The sequence below is a fragment of the Pituophis catenifer genome, unplaced genomic scaffold, assembly GCF_029215685.1.
Source record: "Pituophis catenifer annectens isolate HBS135680 unplaced genomic scaffold, rPitCat1.0.hap2 SCAF_3, whole genome shotgun sequence".
NCBI lineage: Eukaryota > Metazoa > Chordata > Lepidosauria > Squamata > Colubridae > Pituophis > Pituophis catenifer.
Genome location: NW_027256883.1, coordinates 11,066,184 through 11,090,454, shown reverse-complemented (window position 1 = coordinate 11,090,454; position 24,271 = coordinate 11,066,184). Strand labels below are relative to the sequence as shown.

At 43.1% G+C, this 24,271-nt stretch overlaps 2 protein-coding genes across 2 annotated transcripts in view; one reads left to right on the top strand and one right to left on the bottom strand.

The window, feature by feature from the left end:
• The window catches only part of TG (thyroglobulin), a 178,295-nt gene that overhangs the window by 98,502 nt on the left and 55,522 nt on the right, over window positions 1–24,271 (top strand). Inside the window, exons 35-38 of the mRNA XM_070940321.1 lie at window positions 1,672–1,894; window positions 5,505–5,592; window positions 9,143–9,302; window positions 13,620–13,819. Of these exons, the coding sequence (XP_070796422.1) occupies window positions 1,672–1,894; window positions 5,505–5,592; window positions 9,143–9,302; window positions 13,620–13,819 (671 nt within the window). The remainder of the gene's footprint in view (window positions 1–1,671; window positions 1,895–5,504; window positions 5,593–9,142; window positions 9,303–13,619; window positions 13,820–24,271) is intronic.
• SLA (Src like adaptor) overlaps window positions 14,468–24,271 on the bottom strand; it is a 29,804-nt gene continuing 20,000 nt past the window's right edge. The window contains exons 7-8 of the mRNA XM_070940322.1: window positions 19,132–19,264; window positions 14,468–14,894 (exon numbers count right to left, since the gene is read on the bottom strand). Coding sequence (XP_070796423.1) covers window positions 14,684–14,894; window positions 19,132–19,264 — 344 coding nt within the window. The 3' untranslated portion in view covers window positions 14,468–14,683. The remainder of the gene's footprint in view (window positions 14,895–19,131; window positions 19,265–24,271) is intronic.

Below are 24,271 nucleotides of genomic sequence, written 5' to 3'. Positions count from 1 at the left end.
ATAAGAGACTTTTTTCTTTTAAATGCCTCTGACGATCCAAGCTGAGTTGCCTGATCGTTAGAGGCATTTAAAAGAAAAAAAAAGTGTCTGCCGATCAGGCAACTCAGCTTGGATCATCAGAGGCATTCAAAAGAAAAAAAGGGTTTTTTCTTTTAAAAGCCTTTGATGATCCCAGCTGAGCCGCACGATCATCAGAGGTTTTTTTTTTTACTTTTAAAAGCATTTTTTCAGCCGAAGAGGTTGTAGAAAAAATGCTTTTAAAAGTAAAAAAAAAAAGCCTCTGATGATTGTGCAGCTCAGCTGGGTATTGGGGGGGGGGCAGGGATTTTTGCTACCGGTTCTCCGAACCACCCGCCTCTATCGCTACCGGATCAAGTGATCCGGTCCGAACCGGGAACATTTCATCCGTGGATTAGATGTTGCAGTGCCAAGTGACAGTCTATGGAGGTTCTCAGTCATCCAGGTCACGGTTGTCCCAAAGGTGCTTTTTTATCAAGAGGCAACTGAACTTGCTGGCTTTTCTTTGGAGGTGTTTCACTTCTCATCCAAGAAGCTTCTTCAGCTCTGACTGGATGGTGAGGAATGGAAGGATTTATACTCCTTGCAGACAGCTGGTCATTTGCATCCTTTTAGCAAGTAAGGAGAACAAACCCATCAGGACAAGATTCAGCATCTGCATTTGAAAGACGAGGCTACTCTTTTGAAGGCAGCAAAGTCCACATTTTGGACAGGGAGGACCACTGGTTTGAAAGAGAGATCAAAGAGGCCATCCAAGTCAAAACCGAACAGCCATCTCTCAACAGAGGGGGTGGGATACAACATCATCTATCTTCAGTCTACAACACAATCCTTTCAACAGTTCCAAGAAGGCTCCATACCCATTTCCACTACTCAGGTGACCCTGAGGACACAGATAAACCTCCGGGTGGCCTCAATGACCCTCTAAAAGAATGCAAATGACCAGCTGTCTGCAAGGAGTATAAATCCTTCCATTCCCCACCATCCAGTCAGAGCTGAAGAAGGAATGGTTAGTGGATCAAGAAGAAGGGCAAGCAAAGAACACACTGTCTTGATCCCATCAAAGCTGGTAGAAAAGATGAACATCCAACAACTGAAAGAAGCTGTGTGTCAGGGTTCCAAGTAACACCCCCAATGAAAGAAGACTCCGAGGCTTGAAGTTCCTCAAAGTTTCATTATATTAGAGATGTCATATTGGCACATCTGGGAAAACCCGAATCTGAAAGTTTCCAGGTTTTCCCCACCCAAAAGAAAGTCCAAATCCCTGCCCAGCACCCACATGTCCATCACATGGTCCAATCAAAGCACCGTCCCAACTGGAGATGCCTCCCAGTTCCAGCCATCCGGGTGCAAGGCAAGATGTCCTTGACTTCTTTTGCCCCACCGATGTCCGACTCCAAAGGCAGCTGACAACTGTCAGACAGTCCTCATCCCATCTCTGCCTCCGATGCAGAGCACACATCAGAGCCTTCCCCAGACTTCAGGACTGGCCCATGTTCCTCCCCAATCTCCTCATTGTCTGAGTCTGCCACCAGCTCTGCTGGCCGCTGGCAGGCCACAACAGTTCTAACATACAGTCCCCAGATTGAAACGTGCATCATTAGGCTTAAAGCTTCTTCTCAAAGAGGTTTTTTTTCCCCCATCTCTGTGCAGACGTGATCCTACCCACTGCTGAAAGAAACAATGAGCCATCAGTATTCATCCCATCACAAGGGACCATGTTGGGCAGCTCTCAAGTAATTCAAGTTGGCTCTGAATGGAAGAGCATTGGACGGTTCCTCGGGGTTCCATATGCAGCACCTCCGGTGGGAGAGAATCGGTTCCATCCTCCACAGCCTTTCACCTGGACAGACTTCTGGAATGCAACCACAACCCGGTGAGATGACCAAGTGTCAGGATTCCAAGTAACACCCCCAATGAAAGAAAACTCCGAGGCTTGAAGTTCCTCAAAGTTCCATTTTATTAGAGATGTCATATTGGCACATCTGGGAAAACCCAAATGTGAAAGCTTCCAGGTTTTCCCCACCAAAGGAAAGTCCAAGTCCCTGTCCAGCATCCATAAATCCATCACATGGTCCAATCAAAACACTGTCCCAACTGGAGATGCCTCCCAGTCACACCCCTCCAGATACAGGGCAAGATGTCCTTGACTCTCTGAGAAAGGAATGTTATTTTGCCTACATATCACCCATGCTTCATACAATCCCCCCTCCCAGTTTCCCACAGAAGTAAATGTGGCAGGCCTGAAGGCCCAATGCAAAAGATGGCTTCCAGGCCTGACACCAAGAGCACCTGAACAGCCAAGACTCACTTTCTTAGATATCGTAATTGGCCACAATTGAGCCAAACTTTTTGTTGCTAAGTGAGACATTTGGCAAGTGAATTTTGCCCCGTTTTACGACCTTTTCCTGCCACAGTTATTAAGTGAATCGCCGCAGTTGTTAAGTTATATGATCCAAATTTGGGTGCTCGGTAACCAGAATGTATTTATGATGGTTGCAGCATCCCAGGGTCATGTGGTCAGCCATTTGCGACTTTCCAAGCTGGCTTCGGACAAGCAAAGCCAATGGGGGGAGCCGAATTTGTTTAATGGCCACATGATTTAACTAATGACTGCACTGTTTTACTTAACAGCCACGGCAAAGAAAGATCATCAAAATTGCATGACTCATTTAACAACTACCGTATTTTTCAGACTATAAGAAGCACAGGCATATAAGACACACCAAGATTTCAAAGAGGAAAACAAGAAAAAAAAAGTTTTTGCCCTCCGTGTGTCCGGTTTTTGCCCTCCCCAGCCCCCAGGAGCACTCTGCAGGCCTCCCAAAACCCCCACACATCACGCTTTTGCCCTCCCCAGCCCCCAGGAGCACTCTCCAGGCCTCCCAAACCCTCTGCATGCTCATTTTTGCGAAAGACGGGCCCGTTTTCATGAAAAACGGGTCCGTTTTTGGCCTTCAAAACCCCACACACATCGCGTTTTTGCCCTTCCCAGTCCCTAGGAGCACTCTGCAGGCCACCCAAACCCTCTGCACATCCCTTTTTTTGTGAAAAACGGGCCTGTTTTTGGCGAAAATGGGACACATGGGGCGGGGTTTCGGGAGGCCAAAAATGGCTGCATTCGGTGTATAAGATGTACCAACATTTCCACCCTCTTTTTTGGGGGGGGGGAGTGTGTCTTATACTCCAAAAAGTACAGTCGCTTGCTTAGCAGTGGAAATTCTGATTCCAATTGTTGTCATGTGTCAAGAACGACCTGTAATCGTTATTTGGTCCAATGCAGAAGGAAAGCTTACATAGATGGTTCAGCCTGTGTTGGAATTTCCATAGGAGGAAAACAATTGTACCAAATTCTCAAGCTTGACGTTAAAATGTTCACAAAAATAGCAGTAATATTTTTTTATAATTTTCTTTCCATTTGGTCTTGCCTTGTATGATTGGATGGTTGAGGGAACTCTCATTTTGGGTGACCTAATTTCTTGGGCACCTGAGTTGTGTGGGTTGCGTTAACTCAACCAGATTCTGCTTACAATTTTACCACAAAAGAGTAAATAAATATATAACCTAAACATAAATAACAACGTAAACGATAACCTAACATAAATAATATTAGGTTGGGAGACCACCAGAAAAATAGAGAAAAACCAAGAGGTGAATATTACCCCAGGAGCTTCCATTCAGCTTTATTTTTATTTTTTTTCCATTTGGTCTTGCCTTGTATGATTGGATGGTTGAGGGAACTCTCATTTTGGGTGACCTAATTTCTTGGGCACCTGAGTTGTGTGGGTTGCGTTAACTCAACCAGATTGTGCTTACAGTTTACCACAAGAGAGGCCATATCTTGCTCATCCAGGTGTGCAGGGCCGTGCAGTTAAGACCCACAACACTGATGTATGTTGTCTTGAGCCACATTGTCGTTCTTTATTGCATTCCTTTGCTTCAGAAAAGGTCGTTAGGGTCTTTAGAAGTGAGATGTGAACTGACAGGTGTCTTTTTTTTTTTTTAATGGTGCAGGAATTTTAAGAGATCAGTCCTTGATTAGATATAAATTATAAGCATTCTTTCTTGATGAAAAGCTGCTTGAAACTGTTAATTCGGGAGTTGTTCGTGCAAGAAATCAAATTTTAAAAAGATACTGAAAGACCTCCTTGTAATATTGCTATAATCTGTCGCACTTAATTCTTTGTTATGTCTTTACTAAATTAATAATGCTTTCACTGTTTAATTATATTATGCTTTGTTAATAATGCTTCAGCCTGTGGACTTATGATTTAAAATAAACATATTAAGTACAGGATAAGGAAATAATTTGAGAGTGGCAAACAATAGAATCCACAGACAGACGCATTATTGTTATTTATACCAGGGGTCTCCAACCTTGGCAACTTGAAGACTTGTGGATTTCAACTCCCAGAATTCTGAGAGTTGACGACCACAAGTCTTCAAGTTGCCAAGGTTGGAGACCCCTGATTTATACAGTAGCAGCAAAGGAGAAAATATCCCCTTTTTTATGATATTTAGAAATTAAACATAACAAAAGAGAGGGAAGGAAGATAGAGATGAACAGATAATGCATGTAATTGTTATCCTTTTTTAAACTTTACTAAAAGCTAAAAAATCTAGACTAATCTATACTAATCAGAGGTATTTAAAACATTCGTTATGTAGAGTTGCTATGTTCTAGCCTGGGATTTGGGACCACAGATTTCAAATATTTGAAGAGTTGTCTAGAATGTATCCATCTACACAAAATCTCTACATGTCCCCACAATTACAGTACTGCAATCGAAGTCCAGATCTGCTGTCTAAATGTCTACGGGTTTGGTTCTGTTATTATGACATTTTTGGGATGTGTACTGGTAGATCTAGAAAATGCAGCTCACCATATACCTGTTTGGATGTATGGTTAAAAAAAATTGGAGTTCAACTATCTCCGATTAGCATGCTCTCCAAAGGAATGGATGTCTGTTCCCAGAATTCTCAGCATTGACTACACTGACTAGGGAATTCTGGGAATTAAAGTCATGCATTTGGAAGGCTCCCATTGGAGCAAGGCTACCTGGGGAATTCTGGGAGTTGAAGTCTACAGTTCTTTTATTTTTTAAATAATATTTATTAAATTTCCAAAGATTAAAATACACAGTACAAAAAGAAACATAATACAGAAAAAAAGCAAGAAAAACACACACACGCACAAAAAAACCCAAAAAATATAAACAACCAAAAACAAACATATCAAAATTTCAATACTAATAACAACTTTTCTGCATCGGTATCTCTAGCCTATTTAACCTCTTTACACAAATTCTACTTCTAAATATCTGTATCTTAAACTTACATCTTTATCTATAGTATGAAGTCTATACTTCCTAAAGTTGTTCTAAATGTAAAACTGATCTTGCATGACATTCACAATCTTATTCCTTTGTGTCCTTGTGATCACTAGAACTTTAAACAAATCATAAAGTACTTTATTGTATCTTTAGAGCTAGCTGCTGGCAACCAGGAGATGATAGCCTTTCTTTGGTCAGTGAAGATTGCTTGTTTTTGAACATCTTTGTCCCACAGAACAATGTAAGTACTGAATTAACGCACTACCTTAGTCTTCTCTGACCATTCCCTCATTCCAGGAATCTACTCTGAGGTAAGAAGCATGAGATGAGGTTGCTAAACCCATTGACGATGGGATCATTTTGGATCTATGCTTAGATACTCATGGAATGTCACGGTCATTTTTAGACAAAGGAAGTTTTGGGGTGAGCAGTTGGTGAAATTAGGAGCCTTGAACATTAGGGATTTTGATTGGGTAGAAGTCTATGTGTCACATTATGAAGCTCTTTTAGACTGGTTAATATCTTGGAGACAGGGGTTCTCCACACGGTGTGGTCAAAATGTCAAGATGGCCACCACAATGGTATCATCGAAGTTCTCTTTGCACATAAATGCTATCATAAACAATAACTTAACATAAATAAGACCAGCAGAAAAATATAGAAAAACAAAGAGGTGTAAATTGCACCAGGAGGTTAAAAAATGTCACTGCAAAGGATCAGGACCATCGTTAAATTGCAGTTCAATTTATTGCTCAACACTGTACACAAGAACCTAAACCAACTAAAGTTCAAAACTAAATTGGTGCCAGATAAGGGTCAACAGAATTCAGGAGGAGTTGAACTTAGATGTTTGTGGCAATGTAATGACTCTAGGCTGATAATGCACTTAACTCTGCCTCTCCCAGCTCTGCATTTTGTCCTCCTACAAACAGTCAAAGGAGGCAACTATACATGACTTACGTATCATTATAAGAAAATAGAATAGTTTCTTTTCAAAGCAGTTTTGAGAATTTGGGAGCAGGAAGAAAATGGGAGGGTGATGAAGTGGCTTCAGACTCAATGATCTCATGTTCCTCAAACTTCGAACACTTTGAATGGCACTTCAGCTGAATGGAAACTGATATTAGGATATTCCTATGCATATCTTCTGACCTAGGCCTCCTGAAACAGTAAAAGCACACAATGAGTCCCCAAAACCCTCTTTTTATTTCAACGGCTGTGAATTCTGCTCATTCAGAGCCTGTTTATTCTCAATCTGTTCATTCACAGATGAGTTCCAAATAGTTGTAAAGAGTCCAACAGAAGTCTGCCACAGTTCTTCAGGATAAAGCTGATAAACACCCACCTTTATCTCCCTTGACACGCTGCCAAGACCTAATTGGCAATTAACTTTGCAAGGCCACACGGAACACAGAGTCAACACGGAGCTTCAGAATTTACACCGACCAGAACGAACAAAGTTGCTTTCTGCAAAGGCTCATGTCCCTTTGCTCCTCCTTTATGTCTTATGGGAGGGGCCAATCATCTCCAAGCCCTACTCCCAAGTCGTCCCTTTTGTTTTAACTGTTCTTGCCTTCTGGCAGCTCTGTGCATGTGTGTACTGGGAACAGGCTCCCCCTGTTCCTCTGCCTCGCTGATGTCCGACTCTGGAGGCTCCGGAGTCTGCACATAACTCCCAGATAGTCCTGGCCCCCTCTCTGCCTCTGACACAGAGCCCTCGTCCGAGCCTTCCCCAGACTCCAGGACTGGCCCATGGTCCTCACCAGCCTCCTCACTGTCTGACTCTGCTGCCAGCACTACAGGCTGCTGGCAGACCCCAACAGCATAGATGGAATAAAAGATGGCCCTGACTTATTGGAAACACTTTAGATTTTCAACACAGCGGAGCAATTCTACCACTGGATGTAGCCAGTGATTTGATTTGAAAACTGAAAGGAGGTTCAGAACCTACAGAGGTACTGTACCTATCTGTGACTCTTTAAAGCAGCTGCATCTTTCCCCAGCATTATATGATTGCCCCATGTCAGGTATCCCATGATCTCAGGAAAAGATAGGTTTGGTGTAAGAAGCCACAGACAGGTGCTACATTCCTGCCTCTGTTCTCTCTACCGTCCCTTCATACGCCTTCAAAAAGCGCTGAAGGCCCTACTCAGTTTTTCTGCTTTTCCTGTTGTTCATAATCAGGCGTTCAAGGGCTTCAATTCTGAACCCTGAAGTGGTTGCGGAGAAAAGAAAGAGGGGAAGTGTTAACTGTCTGTTGTGCTTTTTCTCCAATTTAACCAGATGAGGAAGTTTTGGTGAGAAACATTGCTTTGAAACGATAGAGGGGGAAGAGCTGTGTTAGTCTATGGCAACAAATTGAGCTCTGGTAACACCTTCAGATTTAACCAACTTTAGTAAAGGTAAAGGTTCCCCTCATACATATGTGCTAGTCGTTCCCAACTCTAGGGGGCAGTGCTCATCTCTGTTTCAAAGCCGAAGAGCCAGCACTCTCTGAAGACATCTCCGTGGTCATGTGGCTGGCATGACTCAATGCCAAAAGCACACGGAACGCTGTTACCTTCCCACCAAAGGTGGTCCCTATTTTTCTACTTGCATTTTTTTTACGTGCTTTCGAACTGCTAGGTTGGCAGAAGCTGGGACAAGTAACAGGAGCTCACCCCATTACGCGGCACTAGGGATTCGAACCGCTGAACTGCCAACCTTTCGATTGACAAGCTCAGCATCTTAGCCACTGAGCCACCGCGTCCCAAGTGAACCAACTTTACTAGAGCATAATTACGTGACTGTAAATGGAAATTCTTCATTTGTGGAGACAACCAGGATATGTTTAAATTTCACACAAATGCAAATGAGTGTGCCTCCCTAGGAGATTCATCTCATACCAAAATCTTGCATCTTTCTCCAGTAATCCTTTCAGAATTCAGTGAAGTCTATGGATCAGCCATTTTTTTATTCACCATGCAGTGTTGAATGTGATGGTCTGGGTGGAAAGAAAAGAGGGAACAAGAAAGGAAAGAAAGAAAGAAAGAAAAGGAAGGAAGGAAGGAAGGAAAAGAAAGAAAGAAAGAAAGAAAGAAAGAAGAAAGAAGAAAGAAAGAAAGAAAGAAAGAAAGAAGAGAAAGAAAGAAAGAAAGAAAGAAAGAAAGGAAGGAAGGAAGGAAGGAAGGAAGGAAGGAAGGAAGGAAGGAAGGAAGGAAGGAAGGAAGGAAGGAAGGAAGGAAGGAAGGATCCCGTGTCTTGTATAATACTTCTTGCAAGATTTCAGCATTCTCTTTACTGAAACGATACAATATGGGGGGTATCAATCATTTGGGGGGAAAGATTTCCACAAGTGTGGAGGTTCAAGACTGTCTTAGAAATTTCACTTTCCCAAATTATCATTAATTACTCATGACTTATAAAGTATATTAGATCACGGTTAGAAAAGTAGGAACCTCTGCTATTTTCAGTTAAAATTAGAACTCCCCCACAGTAGATGTTTTTGGCCCTGGCCAACTTTGGCAGCAATGAGTATGACAAGTTAGCAATGCTAAGATAAGGGCAACATTAATGAATATTATTTATGGTTGACCTTACTTTTCAGTTGACAGCTTTCTTTAATTGTTTTAATTGTTAATTAATTTTAATATTTAGTTGTTTTTACTCTGAGCTGTCTATGGGACTGTATGTTTTAAACTGCTTTTTATCAATTTGTATTTGTGGCAGCTTAGAGTGTGTGGGAGAGGGCAGCAGCTATAATATATTTCAATTAACAACAATAACAATAAACCTATCATTTATTGTGGCAGGGAGGGAATCTACCAGTGCTGGTTTTCTTCCACAACAGCATAAATGCTGATGACCAAGGCGAAAAGGCAGCCCTTGATGGATCCTACTTAGCTGGAGTTGGAAATCTCATTGTCGTCACTGCAAATTACCGTGTAGGAGTTTTTGGCTTTTTAAGCACTGGTAAGTTGTATCTCAGTTTGAAAATAGGAGGTTATTATTATTATTTTTTAATGATGAAACCAGAATTATTCCAGCTGGGTCTTATGGAAATGGAATTAGGAAAGAAATATGGAATTCAATACCTTATTGGAAACTGCAGTGAGATTATTGTTTGCATAAAATTGGAAAAGCAATGACATAGCTCCAGCGGAAGATTGGATTAAAAAGTTAATTGAGTTTGCAGAAATGGGGAAACTGACCAGCTTTGTCAGATAAAAACTGACAAAAGAATTTTTTGACAGATTGGAAATTTTATGTTTAAAAAAAAGAAGCAAGTATCAGATGGATGATTTGGGGATATGTTCTCTCTCCCTCATTTTATCTTTCTGGGAACTAGGGAAGGCTTAGTCTAGTTATGGCAAACCTTTTTGGCACCAAGTGCCGAAACACTCTTAGTGGACAACCAGTTAAATATAAGCCAGCATTATGCAGTAGCGACCAAAACAGCCAATGCAAACCTAAATTGCATTAGCAGAGGGATACAATCAAGATCACGTGAGGTACTAATACCACTCTATAAAGCCTTAGTAAGACCACACCTAGAACACTGCATCCAGTTTTGGTCATTACCATATAAAAAAGATGTTAAGACTCTAGAAAAAGTTCAGAAAAGAGCAACCAGGATGTTTAGGGGACTGAAGGCTAAAACATATGAAGAACGGTTACAGGAACTGGGCATGGCTGGTCTAGTGAAGAGAAGGACCAGGGGAGAGATGATAGCAGTGTTCCAATATTTGAGGGGCTGCCACAGAGAGGAGGGGGTCAAGCTATTTTCCAAGGCACCCAAAGGCCAGACAAGGAATAATGGATGAAAACTGAACAAGGAGAGATTCAACCTAGAAATAAGGAAAAATGTTCTGACAGTGAGAACAATCAAGCAATGGGACAGGAGTTGCCTTCAGAAGTTGTGGGAGTTTCATCACTGGAGGCTTTTAAGAAGAGATTGGACTGCCATTTGTCAGAAATGGTGTAGGGTCTCCTGCTTGGGCGGGGAGTTGGACTAGATGACCTACAAGGTCCCTTCTAACAGATTATCAATCTGTTATTTCTTCATGGTATCAAGCCAATTGCTGAGGTCCTGGCAAATACCCCCATCCTGTTGGCTCCTGACTCTGACCCACTTATCAGAAAAGCAGTATTTTTTTGTTTGTTTGTTTCAAAGAGAAAAAAGTGCTAAATCACGCCTGCATTTTCACAAATCTTTCCACTAGCCTCAGTGGAAAGAAAATGTGGCAGCAACGTATTGTGCTTCCGTTCCTTTTCTTCTTTCACTGCTTTTTCTTCCCTGCTGAGTTCAGCACATGTGCTCATTTTATAGAATGCCCTAAATTCTTATTCAGAGCTGTTTCAAAACTTCAGTTCAGTGGTAAACCCAGATCTTAATCTCTGTGAACTTGATAGGCTAGGATACATCCACTTACTCGGATGATGAGGTGTCATCATTATTATTTTTTTTATTCTTCCTTCTGGTGGCTTTCACAGGAATTTCTTATGAATTCTTCTTTCTTAAACATACTCTTTTGTTAAAGGACATGGGCCAATAGATTTAATAAGTTTAATATTTATTTATTTATTTGATTTTTATACCGTCCTTCTCCAGCAGGACTCAGGGCGGTGGATAGCCAAAGTAGAAACACAGCATACAAAAATTAAAAAAATTTAAAAGATATTAAATAATGTTGGCCCACAATTTAAAACAACCCAGTTAAAATTAATTTCAAATTAAAACCAAAGGATGGAATCAAGCCAGCCCGGCTAGATGAAATAAGTGAGTTTTAAGGGCCCGACGAAAAGCCCGGAGGTCTGGTATCGTGCGTATCTCTGGGGGTAGGTTGTTCCAGAGGGCAGGTGCCGCCACAGAGAAGGGTCTCCCCCTGGGGGTCACCAGCCGACATTGTCTGGCTGACGGCACCCTGAGGAGGCCCTCTCTGTGTGAGCGAACTGGCCGATGGGAGGCAATTGGTGGCAGAAGGCGGTCTCGTAAATATCCAGGCCCTAAGCCATGGAGCGCTTTAAAGGTGGTCACCAACACCTTGAAGCGTGCCCGGAAGACCACCGGGAGCCAGTGCAGCTCGCGCAGGAGAGGTGTCACATGGGAGCGCCCCATCGCTCCCATAATCCCCTGCGCGGCCGCATTCTGGACCAGTTGGAGCCTCCGGGTGCACCCCAAGGGGAGCCCCATGTAGAGAGCATTGCAGTACTCCAGGCAGGAGATGACGAGCGCTTGAGTGACCGTGCGTAAGGTCACTCAATATAAGAATAACGTGAGGAGAAACAGAATGATAGCAGATTAAAGGAGTTGGAAGGGACCTTGGAGGTCTTCTAGTCCAACCCCCTGCTCTGGCAGGAGACCCTATTACCATTTCAGACAAATGGTTGTCCAATCTCTTCTACTAAAAATCTCCAGTGTTAGAGCATCTACAGCAGTGGTGGGTTCCTCCCGGTTGCGCCCGGTTCCGCCGAGCCGGTAGTGGTGACGATATGATGTCACCGAACCGGTTCTGCTCCCCCTCCCCCTCCCCCTGCATTATTCTTACCTTTTATTTGGCCCCACCCCCAATCTATTGCTGCCTCCTGAGTCCCAGCTGATCGGCTAGAGGGAAAAAAAACTGTTTAAACTCTTGCCGCGGGGCTTCAAAGGGCTGCCCTACAGCTGATCAGCGTTAAAAGAAAACACGTGCCCCATTTTGGCTCCCAGGTAAGTGCAGGAAGGCCTATTAGGCCCAAAACGGTGTGCAGGGGGGGGGTGCCGCACACACCCCACCCCACACCCCGCAGCCGATTTTTGCTCCCAGGAGGCTTCAGGGAGGCCTCCTAAGGCCAAAATGGGACATGAGGGGGCAGCGCGTCTCCCCCCCACGGCCCATTTTTGTTCCCAGGGGGGTGCAGGAGGCCGAGTGCTGCCTGTCACACCCCTTGGCCACACCCACCATGGGCACGCCCACCCAGCCGGTCATGAGGGCAGAGAACCGGTTGTTAAATTATTTGAATCCCATCACTGATCTACAGCTTCTGGAGACAAACCCTATATAGACATACATAGAAATTTACGTCAAAGGTTATAGGGTGATGGCCCCAATAATGGTGGAAGATAAGCAGGTTTTTCTTTATTTTTAGAGTGGGTGGAGTGTCTTTTCATTAAAATATGGGTCATTAATCCTTAAATAATAAGAAAGACACTGTTGAGTCATGTTTGATTCCTGGTAGCTACAAATATGGCCGTGTTGACTTCTTGACAGTATTATAGAAGTAGATTATAATTCCCTTCTTCTGGGATTTCCCCCCCAAATTCCTGCCTTAGCCTATAACCCTGCGATGTTCTGGTGGTCTTCAATTACAGTATTAACCAGGTTGTACCCTGATAAGTTTTGAAGGTTCAACCTGGCAGTATTTGCAATGGCTTAATGCAATGCATTTTAATCCTCTCTCCCCCAAATGAAAAATGAACCTACGATATATGAATGGTTTGTCAGCCACTTGAGATAATATGAATTTGAAAGAAGACCTGGAGGTCATAAACATGGTGATGGAGATCATGGGGCCTACAGACCATAAATTGTCCATCTTCAATAGGGTCCTTGGTGCTCTGTGAGTTTGCTGGGTTTCTTGCAGTTGTTTCATTACTAAACTAGGTAGCACCTTCAGTGCTAGTAGATAGTGGATAATGAGAGTAAACCCTACTAGCACTGATGATATCACCTAGTTTGGTAATGAAATGTCTGCAAGAAAACCAAGCTCAGAGAGCACCAAGGACATCCCAATTCAATCCTGAGCATTTTCTTCTGTTGGAATCCTTGGTCCACATTGACTGTTAGAAGCGTCTCAGAAAGTGAAAAATGCTTTTTACTGCATGATAATGATTGTGCTACATCTGTTCTAATGACTGTAGCAAAAAATGTTCCATCTAGTCATTGTTGGCAAAAAAAATCTGTTGCTGCTCAAGATTAGGCTAGCTATTCAAGTCCATATTTGGCACACCGTTCCTTCCTGCCTTTAAAAAGCATTTTCTAATGTTCAGTTGCAGTTGGCCTTTGCATAACTTCAAAATATTATTCCATGCATCATACATTATGATCATTAGTTGTCCAAAATATGCAGGCTTAGAAATATCTAAAGACAGGGCAGGAGCTAAGAGAGTCTTCTTTCAACTAATTATCTTCCTAGAAAGTCTTGATCTTCTAAGGGACATTCTTTCTTCCCAGATGTTTGAAATGCTGTATGTTGTTTTGATCCCTTGTGCCAATGTGCAACCCTCCCTTTGATTATTTATTTGTGTAGGTTCCAGTGTTGCAAGTGGAAATTGGGGGCTTTTGGATCAAGACATGGCTCTACAATGGATAAGGAGGAACATTGCAAGGTTTGGGGGAGACGCGGGACAGATAACAATTGGAGCACCTGACAGGGGAGCGGATATTATCAGCATTCACCTCCTTAAGAAAACTTTGAATCCAATCCTCTTCAAGAGGGCACTACTGATGGTAAGTCCTATTTATTTTCAGATGAGTAAGGTGTTAGAGATTCTGTTTATATGTAGCACCACAGTGCAAACAAAGAGTACAGTCACCATGTGCTTTACTCCTCATCTGTTTCTCTGTAACAGGAAACAGGAAACTCTACTTAGAACAAAAGAGCATAGAGTATATACCAAAGTTCCAAACTTGTAGACACTGCCATTTACTGGCTGAATACTATTGTAGTTGTTGCATAAAAATACATTCCAACAATGAATTCAAATGTAAGGACAGGTTCTAAAGCTCAAAAACTTTGGCCACCTAATGAGAAAAAAAAATCATTCATTGGAAGAGACCCTGATGTTGGGAAAGACTGAAGGCAAAAGGAGAAGTGGGAAGCAGAGGATGAGATGGTTAGATAGTGTCACCGATGCAATGAACATGAATTTGGGCAAACTTGTGGGAGACAGTGGAGGACAAGGGAGCCTCGAGTGCTGTGGTCCATGGGGTCACAGAGGATTGGACATGACTTAGCCACTGAACAACAACCGTACATGAAAAAGAAGACTCCAGGTGAGTGTCAAACAGGTGTTGAATTGTTTAAAATATTTTAATATCACGAGAGATGTATATACATAAAGATACACACATGTGCATAGTTTTCAGCTCTGTCAAAGGATCATACATGAATAAAGTCCAATATTTTACAAGGGAACCCCTCTGTATAAATAAATATAAATATGGGTATATTTAGGGCATCTGTGAGATTGGCGATGAGATCTTCATTATCTAGAAATGATGTTGATGAGATTTCCCAGAGTGCAGCAACATCCTACTCAAAGTGCTAATTCACATCCATCTCAGTAACTCCCAAGTTGGGTTTTCTCAGATTCAATCCTCATGATACAGGAAACCAGGTTGGGATTCGTGGTTGCGCTGATAGATCATAGACTGAGTCTTTTTGGCTTTCTTTCTCACAAAAGAAGAATTGTCGTCCATAGTTAGGGCAAGGTAAGAGGCAATGCTGTTTCGGAGACCGTAGCTGAGGCCAGAGTCTTCCAATCTGAGCATGTCTGCAATGTCACCATCACACTCCCTGGACCTTGGGAGAAAAGGAAAGTGGCTGAAAAACTTCCATGGTTATAGAAGAGAATATCTGTAGCTCGGGACTGAACGGTGGGGTCCTTTGCACTCTCTGAACTCGGTTGTTTTCTTGCCGACGTTTCATTACCCAACAAGGTAATTTCATCAGTGTTAGAAGGAAGTGGGGTTTGCTCTCTGTTTTATATACAAGCGACTTGCCCTTGTAGTTAAACAATGAACAAGACCCCAATCAAAGTGTCAACTCAGTAAACAACAGCTTACTCAAGGGGTGAACAATAACACTCCCTCCCAATCAGTATTCAGCCGGTTCGGACTGGTTCAAGCGAACCGGTAGTGGCATCCTGTGGGTCCGCCCACCCGCCCCGTCCTATTTAGCCATGTTTTCTAAGCTGTGTGCATGCATTTAAGCCATGCGTGCTCACATTTTCGATGTGTGGCGAACCGGTGGTAAAATTATGAGACACCCACTTCTGCTCCCTATACAGGGCAAGCCACTTGTATATAGCCACTTGTCTATACTTGTATAGAGAGCAAATTCCATTCCTTTGTAGTCCTGATGATGGTACCTAGTTGGGTAATGAAATGTCTACAAGAAAATATTCATGCTCAGAGAGCACCAAGAACCCCATGCTTTCATGCTGGGTACAGAATAGGAGTATTTCACTAGCAGTTTAGTTGTTTTGTATAATGCGTCCCTAGATTGGTAGAAAACAATAATAGGAGAATGGCGGGTAGATTTTATACGCCTTTGAGTTAAAACAGTCGTCTGCTACTGCTTGTTTCCTCCAAATATACTTTGCTCTGTTTTACAAATTGATTCCCTATTTTCTTTTCATTGCTTTGGGGTGAGCAATCCTTTTTACCTCTCCATGATCTCAGAGGAATAAATGGGTCAAAAAAAAAAGAAGAAGAAGAAGAAGAAGAAGCAAATTCCACAACTGCCCATTATGGATTTTATATTCACTGCTTAAGGATCCTTTGAATGGGAAGCTGTCTATGCCTATAGGTAGAATCACACACTCGTGTCAAAAGCACCTAAGCGCTTCCGGGTTGAAAGGATTAGCCCCGTGATGGCGAACCTATGGCACGCGTGCCCAAAGTGGCACATGGAGCCATGTTGCTTGGCACGCGTGGTGTTGCCCGTTCCTCTTCCAGGTTTCTGGCACGCATGTGCATGCAACGATCAGCTGGCCTTTTTGTGTGCAGTAGTGCTGGAAACCGGAAAAGCTGATCTTCTGTTTTCTGGCATGATCATGTACACCGGCCAGCTGATTGGCATGTGCACATGTGCGGCAGTAACTGGAAGACTTGCTGGCCGGCGCGCATGCATGAACCGGAAACCAGAAGTACCTTATCCAGTGCACGTATCACTGTTGCTGGAGGAGGGGAAGCCCAGTTAGGAGCTCCCTTCATGTCCCCGGCAGGAGCTGGACCAAAGGAGGGAGCTCAACCCCGCCCTAGAGCAGCACTTGGGTCTCGAATGCGGGCTTGCTAACCCAGCTTCTTAATAATAATAATAATAATAATAATAATAATAATAATAATAATAATAATAATAATAATAATAATAATAATAATAATAATAATAATTTTATTTATATACCGTCCTTCTCCCGAAGGACTCGGGGCGGTGTACAGCAGGGGTGGGTTCTAATTTTTTTTACTACCGGTTCTGTGGGCGTGGCTTATTTTGTGGGTATGGCTTGGAGGTCATGTGACTAAGTGGGCGTGGCTAGCTGGTCAGAGTCATTTCTGGAAGGTCCTCGCACTTACGACCAGTCCTCGCACTTATGACCTGACTCATTTGTTTGCTTTTAACACTGATCAGCTGTAGGACGGCCTTTGAAGCCCTGCGGCAAGAGTTTAAACAGTTTTTTTCCCTCTAGTCATCAGCTGGGACTCAGGAGGCAGCAATAGATTGGGGGTGGGACCAAATAACAGGTAAGAATAACGTGGATGGGTGGGTGGGAGGGCGGGTGGGGAGAACCGGTTCGGTGACATCATATCGTCACCACTACTGGCTCGGCCGAACTGGACCGAACTGGGAGGAACCCACCACTGGTGTACAGCCAGAATTAAAACATTAATATACAATATCATAGTTAAAATTAATTAAAATCATTAAATAGTTTTGGCCGAATTTTAAAACCCAAAATTAAAACCCAATTTAAAATCATTCAGTTAGACAGCCCCGCCTGTCGGAACAGTAGGGTCTTGAGGGCACAGTGGAAGACCCGGAGGTCAGAGATGTTACGAATGTCCGGGGGCAATTCATTCCAAAGGGCAGGAGCTCCGACAGAGAAGGCTCTCCTCCTGGGTATCGCCAGCCGACATAACTTGGCCGACGATACCCTGACGAGTCCCTCTCTGTGGGAGCGAACTGGTTGGTGGGAGGCTGTTGGTGGCAGAAGGCCATCCCATAGATACCCTGGTCCTATGCCATGGAGCGCTTTAAAGGTGGTAACCAACACCTTGAATTGCACTTGGAAGACCACTGGGAGCCAGTGCAGCTCGCGCAGGAGAGATGTGCATGGGCATAGCGTCACGTGAGCCACTGTGCTATATGTCAGCGTCCCAGCACTGACATATAATAAAGAGAGGAGAAGCCTGAACGTTTGCCTACTAAATCCCTTTGAAGATTCTGTCTCCTCGGAGATGGGAGAGGGGGGAGACATTCCTGTGATCTGACGAAGAAGGAATCAGGAAAGTGACTTGGAAGATAGCCAATGAGAAGCAGAGAATTGGGGATCGGAAAGGGAGGGATTGGGGGGCAAAGATCAGTACTGACCGCAAAAGAGTCAGGATCAGATTGCTGTGCTCAAATAAAGAGAAAATTTCCTTAAAGATCGGCAGTTTGGAAATTCATTTATTTTGAGATAGCATCGAAACCTGACACTTTGCCTGTAGGTAAGGACACACCTGTGTGATCCCAATCGATTCTGGTTAACAAATTGTAGTGCAGTTTGATTTTTTTTTTTACTTCCTCCATTCAATTTCATCTGATTTTTGGAGACTGTCTGGACAAGTCCCTACAGTTTTCTTGGCAAGAAAAGGTTTTCAGAAAAGGTTTTCCATTGCCTCCTTTCTAGGGTTAAGAGAGAGTGACTGGCTCAAAGTCACCGAGTTGGCTTTGTGCCCATGGCAGGATTAGAACTCACAGCCTCTTAGTTTCTAGCCTAATGCCTTCACCACAACACCAAACTGTCTATCACAGTTTGTCTCACTTAATGTATGTCCTGACTGGCTCCAAAGCCTTGTGGAAGACCAGGTAATAAGCAAGCTTGCTTTTGTTATACAGATAGCCCTCAACGTACAATTAGCATTGGTTTAGTGACCGTTTGAAGTTACGTCACTGAAAAAAAGTGAGTCATGACCATTTTTCATACTTACGACCATAGCAGCACGGCCATGGTCAGGTGATCAAAATTTGGCATCTGTCTCCCATTTATGACGGTTGCAGTGTTCTGGGATCATGTGATCCCCCTTTTGCGACCTTCTGATGAGCGAAGCCAATGGAGAAGCCAGATTCATTTTAAAACCGTGTTACAGTGGTGGGTTCCTCCCGGTTCGGTCCGGTTCGGCCGAGCCGGTAGCGGTGACTATATGATGTCACCGAACTGGTTCTCCCCCACCGCCCCTCCACCCCCCCCACGTTATTCTTACCTTTTATTTGGTCCCACCCCCAATCTATTGCTGCCTCCTGAGTCCCAGCTGATGACTAGAGGGAAAAAAACTGTTTAAACTCTTGCCGTGGGGCTTCAAAGGGCCGCCCTACAGCTGATCAGTGTTAAAAGCAAACAAATGAGTCGGGTCGTAAGTGTGAGGACTGGTCGTAAGTGAGAGGACCTTCCAGAAATGACTCTGACCAGCTAGCCACGCCCACCTAGTCACATGACCTCCAAGCCACACCCACAAAATAAGCCACACCCACAGAACCGGTAGTAAAAAAATTTAGAACCCACCCCTGCCGTGTTACTATCTTAACAAGTTCAGTGATTCACTTAATAACAGTGGCAAGAAAGGTCGTAAAATGGAGGGCAAAAGTAACATAACAGCTGTCCTGCTTAGAGACAAAAATATCGGGCCCAGATGATATTGTAAGTCAAGGTCTACCTGGATTGAATGATTTATTTCCAATGCAAAATTGAGAATTTAGGGCTGTTCCTTCTCAGACTTTTGTTTTACTTCCAGTTTGGAATAGAATCTGTTTCAAGAGTCTTATCTTAAACAAGTACCTTTGCATATGATTCCACCTGAAGGTTTTGTTGCGCATTACTACGGGGGGCTCTTGAGTCCTTACTTCGTGGATGGCGGTGTGTTGGGTGAGGCAAGGAGTTGTAAGGACACAGCACAGGCCATCGGCCACCTCTGCAGATTGAAACAAAGACAAAATGCATGCAATTTTAGGCTATTCATTGATACATTGATGTTCCAAGTGACTGTACAATACTATAAATTCCAGAAATGTATGTATGTATGTATGTATGTATGTATGTATGTATGTATGTATGTATATATGTACAGTAGTGGCCAAAATTGTGGAAACCTTTTGGGAAAAGTGTATTTTTGAGTTTTGATGGCTAATAATAACACTTTTTATTTTTGGGAGTTTCAAGATAATCATATTCCACCACTGGAATGGCCTGGGAATAGCCCAGACCTTAACCCAATTGAAAATCTATGGAGCTGATTAAAGGAAGTTGTTAGTCAGAAGAGACCCAGCAATAAAACCCAGTTAATAGAAGCAATCCTTCAATCTTGGTTTCACATTAGAACAGCTGCAGAACTAAAAGACTTGGTTCACTCCATGGGAAGACATTGTAAGGCCATAATTCATGCTGAAGGTGACCCAATTAAGTATTAACTGATATGGTGATAATTTCTGTATATCTCATTTTTCTATGGTGATAATCTTTGTATATCACGTTTTTTCTATGTGTTTCACTTTCCTTCTTTATACTGTAACTGCTGTTCTAATAGCAAATCCTTCATAAAAGTTATTGCATTACCTTCTTGATCAAATTATCTTTCCATTGATATATAATTTTATGGTACTACTCCAAAACAAAGTGGTGTTATTAGCTAGTTTTAGAAAATACACTTTTCCCAAAAGGTTTCCACAATTTTGGCCACTACTGTATGTGTGTGTATATATATATATATCTCCAGCGTGACTAGGCAGCGAGGCCCACGGAACACTGTTACCTTCCCACTGAAGTGGTACCTATTTACCTACTCACAGTTGCATGCTTTCAAACTGCTAGATGGGGAGGAGCTGAGGCAAGTAATAGGAACTCACCCCATCGCGCGGCGCTCAGGTCTTGGAACAAGGGCTGTCAGCTTTCCTGCTGACAAGCTCAGCGTCTTTAACCACTGAGCCATTGTGCCCCGTCCTGACATATATAACTGTCTTTTAAAAATGCTGCAAGCACTCTAGCAAGCAGTTCTAGTTTTGCACTTGCAGGATATTCTGCAAATTAAAGTCAATTCCTGGAATTGCATCAACGCATCAGTGCAGTTATCTTGTCAGCGCTGTGGAAATTATTTCCTTCCTTCTTTCGGAGTGAGGTTTTTTTTTTTTTTTAACTTCCCAATCTAGCCTGCAGCCTTGGCTTTCCCTGAATATCTCTCCACCAAGTATTATCTAGGTTCAGTCCTGCTTAGTTTTTTTTTCTTTTTCAGATTAACCAAAGTCAGTTAGCAGTAGCAATAGCACTTAAACTAATATACCACTTCATAGTGCTTTAGAGCACTCTTTAAGTCAGTGATGGCTAACCTTTTTGTCGTTGTGTGCCAAAAGCGGGGAGAGTGTGGGAGGAGTCATATGCGTGCGTGCCCACACCCATAATTCAATGCAGCTTGGGCCATTTCCGGCCTCCAGGAGGGTGGGGAAGGCCGTTTTCACCCTCCCCAGGCTCCTAGAAAGCTTCTGGAGCCTGGGGAGAGCGAAAAATGGGCCTTCCTGACACACCACCGGAGGCCCTCCAGAGGCCGGAAACAGCCTATTTCCCAATTTTGATGGGCCCGGAAGGCCCAAAAATCAGCTGACCAGCCCGTGCATGCACGCTGCAGCTGAGCTAGGGCAATGCTCACATGCCCACCGATATGGCTCCGTGTGCCACCTGTGGCACGCATGCCATAGGTTCGCCATCACGGCTCTAAGCGGTTTTACAGAGTCAGCATATTGCTCCCAACAATGAGTCCTCATTTTATTGATCTTGGAAGGATGGAAGGCTGAGTCAGCTTTGAGCCAGTGAGGATCGAACTCCTGGCAGTGAGTTGAATTAGCCGGCGATACTGCATTCTAACCACTGCGCCACCCTGGCTCCTTGTGTGTTGTTACCTCCTGGGACCAGAGCAGTGGTCCATTCTAAAACTAGAAGTAATAAGGAGCATCTGTCCTATGAAAGACAGGGAATGAATTAAAGCAAAAAAACTCTATGTCTCTTACGCTTCGGGACTTTTATATGTTGAATTCGGAAGCAAAACAATACGAGCGTACGTCTGTTATTTAATGGGTAGATGGAGCACCACTGTACACATCTGAATATTTTAAGGAAAAGTCCTTAAGATCCAAAGCCTGGAGACTAAAACACATGGAGAATGGTTGAAGGAACTGCGTTTGGCCAGTCTAGAGAAAAGAAGGACCAGGGGTGAGATGATAGCAATATTCCAGTATTTGAGGGGCTGCCCCAAAGAAGAGGGAGCCAAGCTATTCTCCAAAGCACCAGAAGGCAGGACAAGAAGCAATGGATGGAAACTAATCAAGGAGAGAAGCAACCTGGAATTAAGGAGAAACTTCCTAACAGTGAGGATAATTAACCAGTGGAACAACTTGCCTCCAGAAGTTGTGGGTGATTCATCCCTGGAGCTTTTTAAGAAACCTGGACAGCCACCTATCTGAAATGCTATAGGGTCTCCTGCTTGAGTAGGAGGTTGGACCAGAAGCCCTCCAAGATTCCTTCCTGCTCTATTCTGATTGAAGGAGTAGATTTTAAACTCTTTGTGTTTAAAGTCAAATCCACCCCTGAAATAGCAGAAGGTGCCTTTAAAATAAAAGCAGATGTAGGAAATAAAACAGACGATAAGCAGACACAAAAAAGGAACGTATGTGCTTTAGACCTGGGCATTCTTTTCTAATGGGTTTGCAGGAAGACCTCTGGACTATTTAAAGTGCACAGTGAAATTCTCTGCAACCTTGAATATTAACTGCTATAGTTTTAGCAGCTCCTCCAATGCGAAAGGATGACTGGTTTTTGTTTTTTTTCCTCCTTTTCCCTAATGTCATTTTATTTTAAGCCCACTTGCAAATAGGAGGAAATGGTTTCCATTGAGGTTTTTTTATTTTTTTTTAGAAAAAACACCCCAAAGCTTCAAACAATTTCCAAATGACAGTTTCATGTGCACATTTGAATCAACTCCGTTTAAGTAATGAGTTTGTTAGGGTGAGCATGGAAAAAAAGCTAGCTGTGCAAAACAGGTTGAGGCTAAAATTAGTTGTCGGTTATCATATGACTTCCACTTTCACATCCTCTATTTTAAATGTTTGTTTTTTTTTAAAAAACCACCAAAATGTTTTGAGATGTGTGATGGAGAAAGAGATTAGCATGACATCACTGGACAACTAGTGTTTCTAATCCACTGAAGTGGTTTAAAATATAAACCTGGAGTACCGATATTTATCTATCACTGGGTTTTTAAAACCATGGTTTCTCTTTCTGGATGTGAATCTTTAGCTAGCATGGTTTGTGAGAAGTGGCTTGGTTGTTGTTAGGGAAGTTGTGGTTTCACACCATTGAAAATGCATGAGATATTCACATTAATTAGAACATAGAGTAATACAGTTGGAAAGGACTTCGGAGGTCTTCTAATGCTCGAACAGGAGACCTTATATCCAGTGGTGGGATTCAGCCAGTTCGCACCACTTCGGGAGAACCGGTTGTTAACTTTCTGAGCAGTTTGGTGAACTGGTTGTTGGAAGAAATCATTAGGGCAGAGAACCGGTTGTTAAATTATCTGAATCCCACCACTGCCTATATCATTTCAGACAAATGATTGTCCAGTCTCTTTTTGAAAGTGATGGAGTACCCACAACGGTGGAAGACAAGCTGTTCCATTAGCTGATTGCTCTCACCGTTAGGAAATTTCTCCTAGGTTGCTTCTCTCCTTGGTTAGTTTCCATCCATTGTTTCTTGTCTTGCTTTTTGGTGCTTTGGAAAACAGTTTGACCCCCTTCATCTTTGTAGGAGCCCCTCAAATATTGGAACAGTGCTATCATGTTCTCCCAAGCCTTCTTTTCATTAGACCAGACATACCCTGTTCCAGTGGTGGGTTTCAAAAGTTTTTACTACCAGTTCTGTGGGTGTGGCTTGGTGGGCGTGGCATGGCTTGGTGGGTGTGGCTTGGCAGGCGTGACATGGCATGGCTTGGTTGGCATGGCAGGGGAAGGATACTGTAACATCTCCATTCCCACCCCACTCCAGGGGAAGGATACTGTAAAATCTCCATTCCCTCCCCACTCCAGGGGAAGGTTATTGCAAAATCCCCATTTCCTCCCGATCAGCTGTGACTTGGAAGGCAGAGAATAGATGGGGGTGGGACCAGTCAGAATTTTTACTACCGGTTCTCCAAACTACTCAAAATTTCCACTACCGGTTCTCCAGAACTGGTCAGAAACTGCTGAAACCCACCTCTGTCCTGTTCCTGTAAACTGTTCTTTGTACATTTTAGCCTCCAGCCCCCTAAATCATTCTTGTTGCTCTTCTCTGCACTCTTTCCAGAGGGTTTTTGTGCATGTGTGTTTGTGGTGACCAGAACTGGATGCAGTATACTGGATCCAGGTGTGGTCTTACTAAGGCTTTGTAAAGCTGTATTAGAATTTCATGTGATCTTGATTCTATCCCACTATTAATGCAGCCTAGGATTGCGTTGGCGTTTTTGGCTGTTGCTGCACACTGCTGGCTGATATTTAAGAGATTGTCCACTAGGACTTAGAATAGAAATAGAATAACAGAGTTGGAAGGGACCTTGGAGGTCTTCTAGTCCAACCCCCTGCTTAGGCAGGAAACCCCACACCACTTCAGACAAATAGTTATCCAACATCTTCTTAAAAACTTCCAGTGTTGGAGCATTCGCAACTTCTGGAGGCAAGTTCTTCCACTGGTTAATTGTTCTAACTGTCAGGATGACAGGACTCCAAGATCCCTCTTGCAGTTAGAAGGCTAAAACTATCATCAATAATCTCAGATCATAAGGACAATGCAGACAAAATGATGGCCTCTTCGTACTTTCTGTGATTTTTATTACTGTGGCTTTTTAAATTTTTTATCTATTTTTTTTATATCAATTGTTTTGTCTGGGCATGTTGCTGGGCAA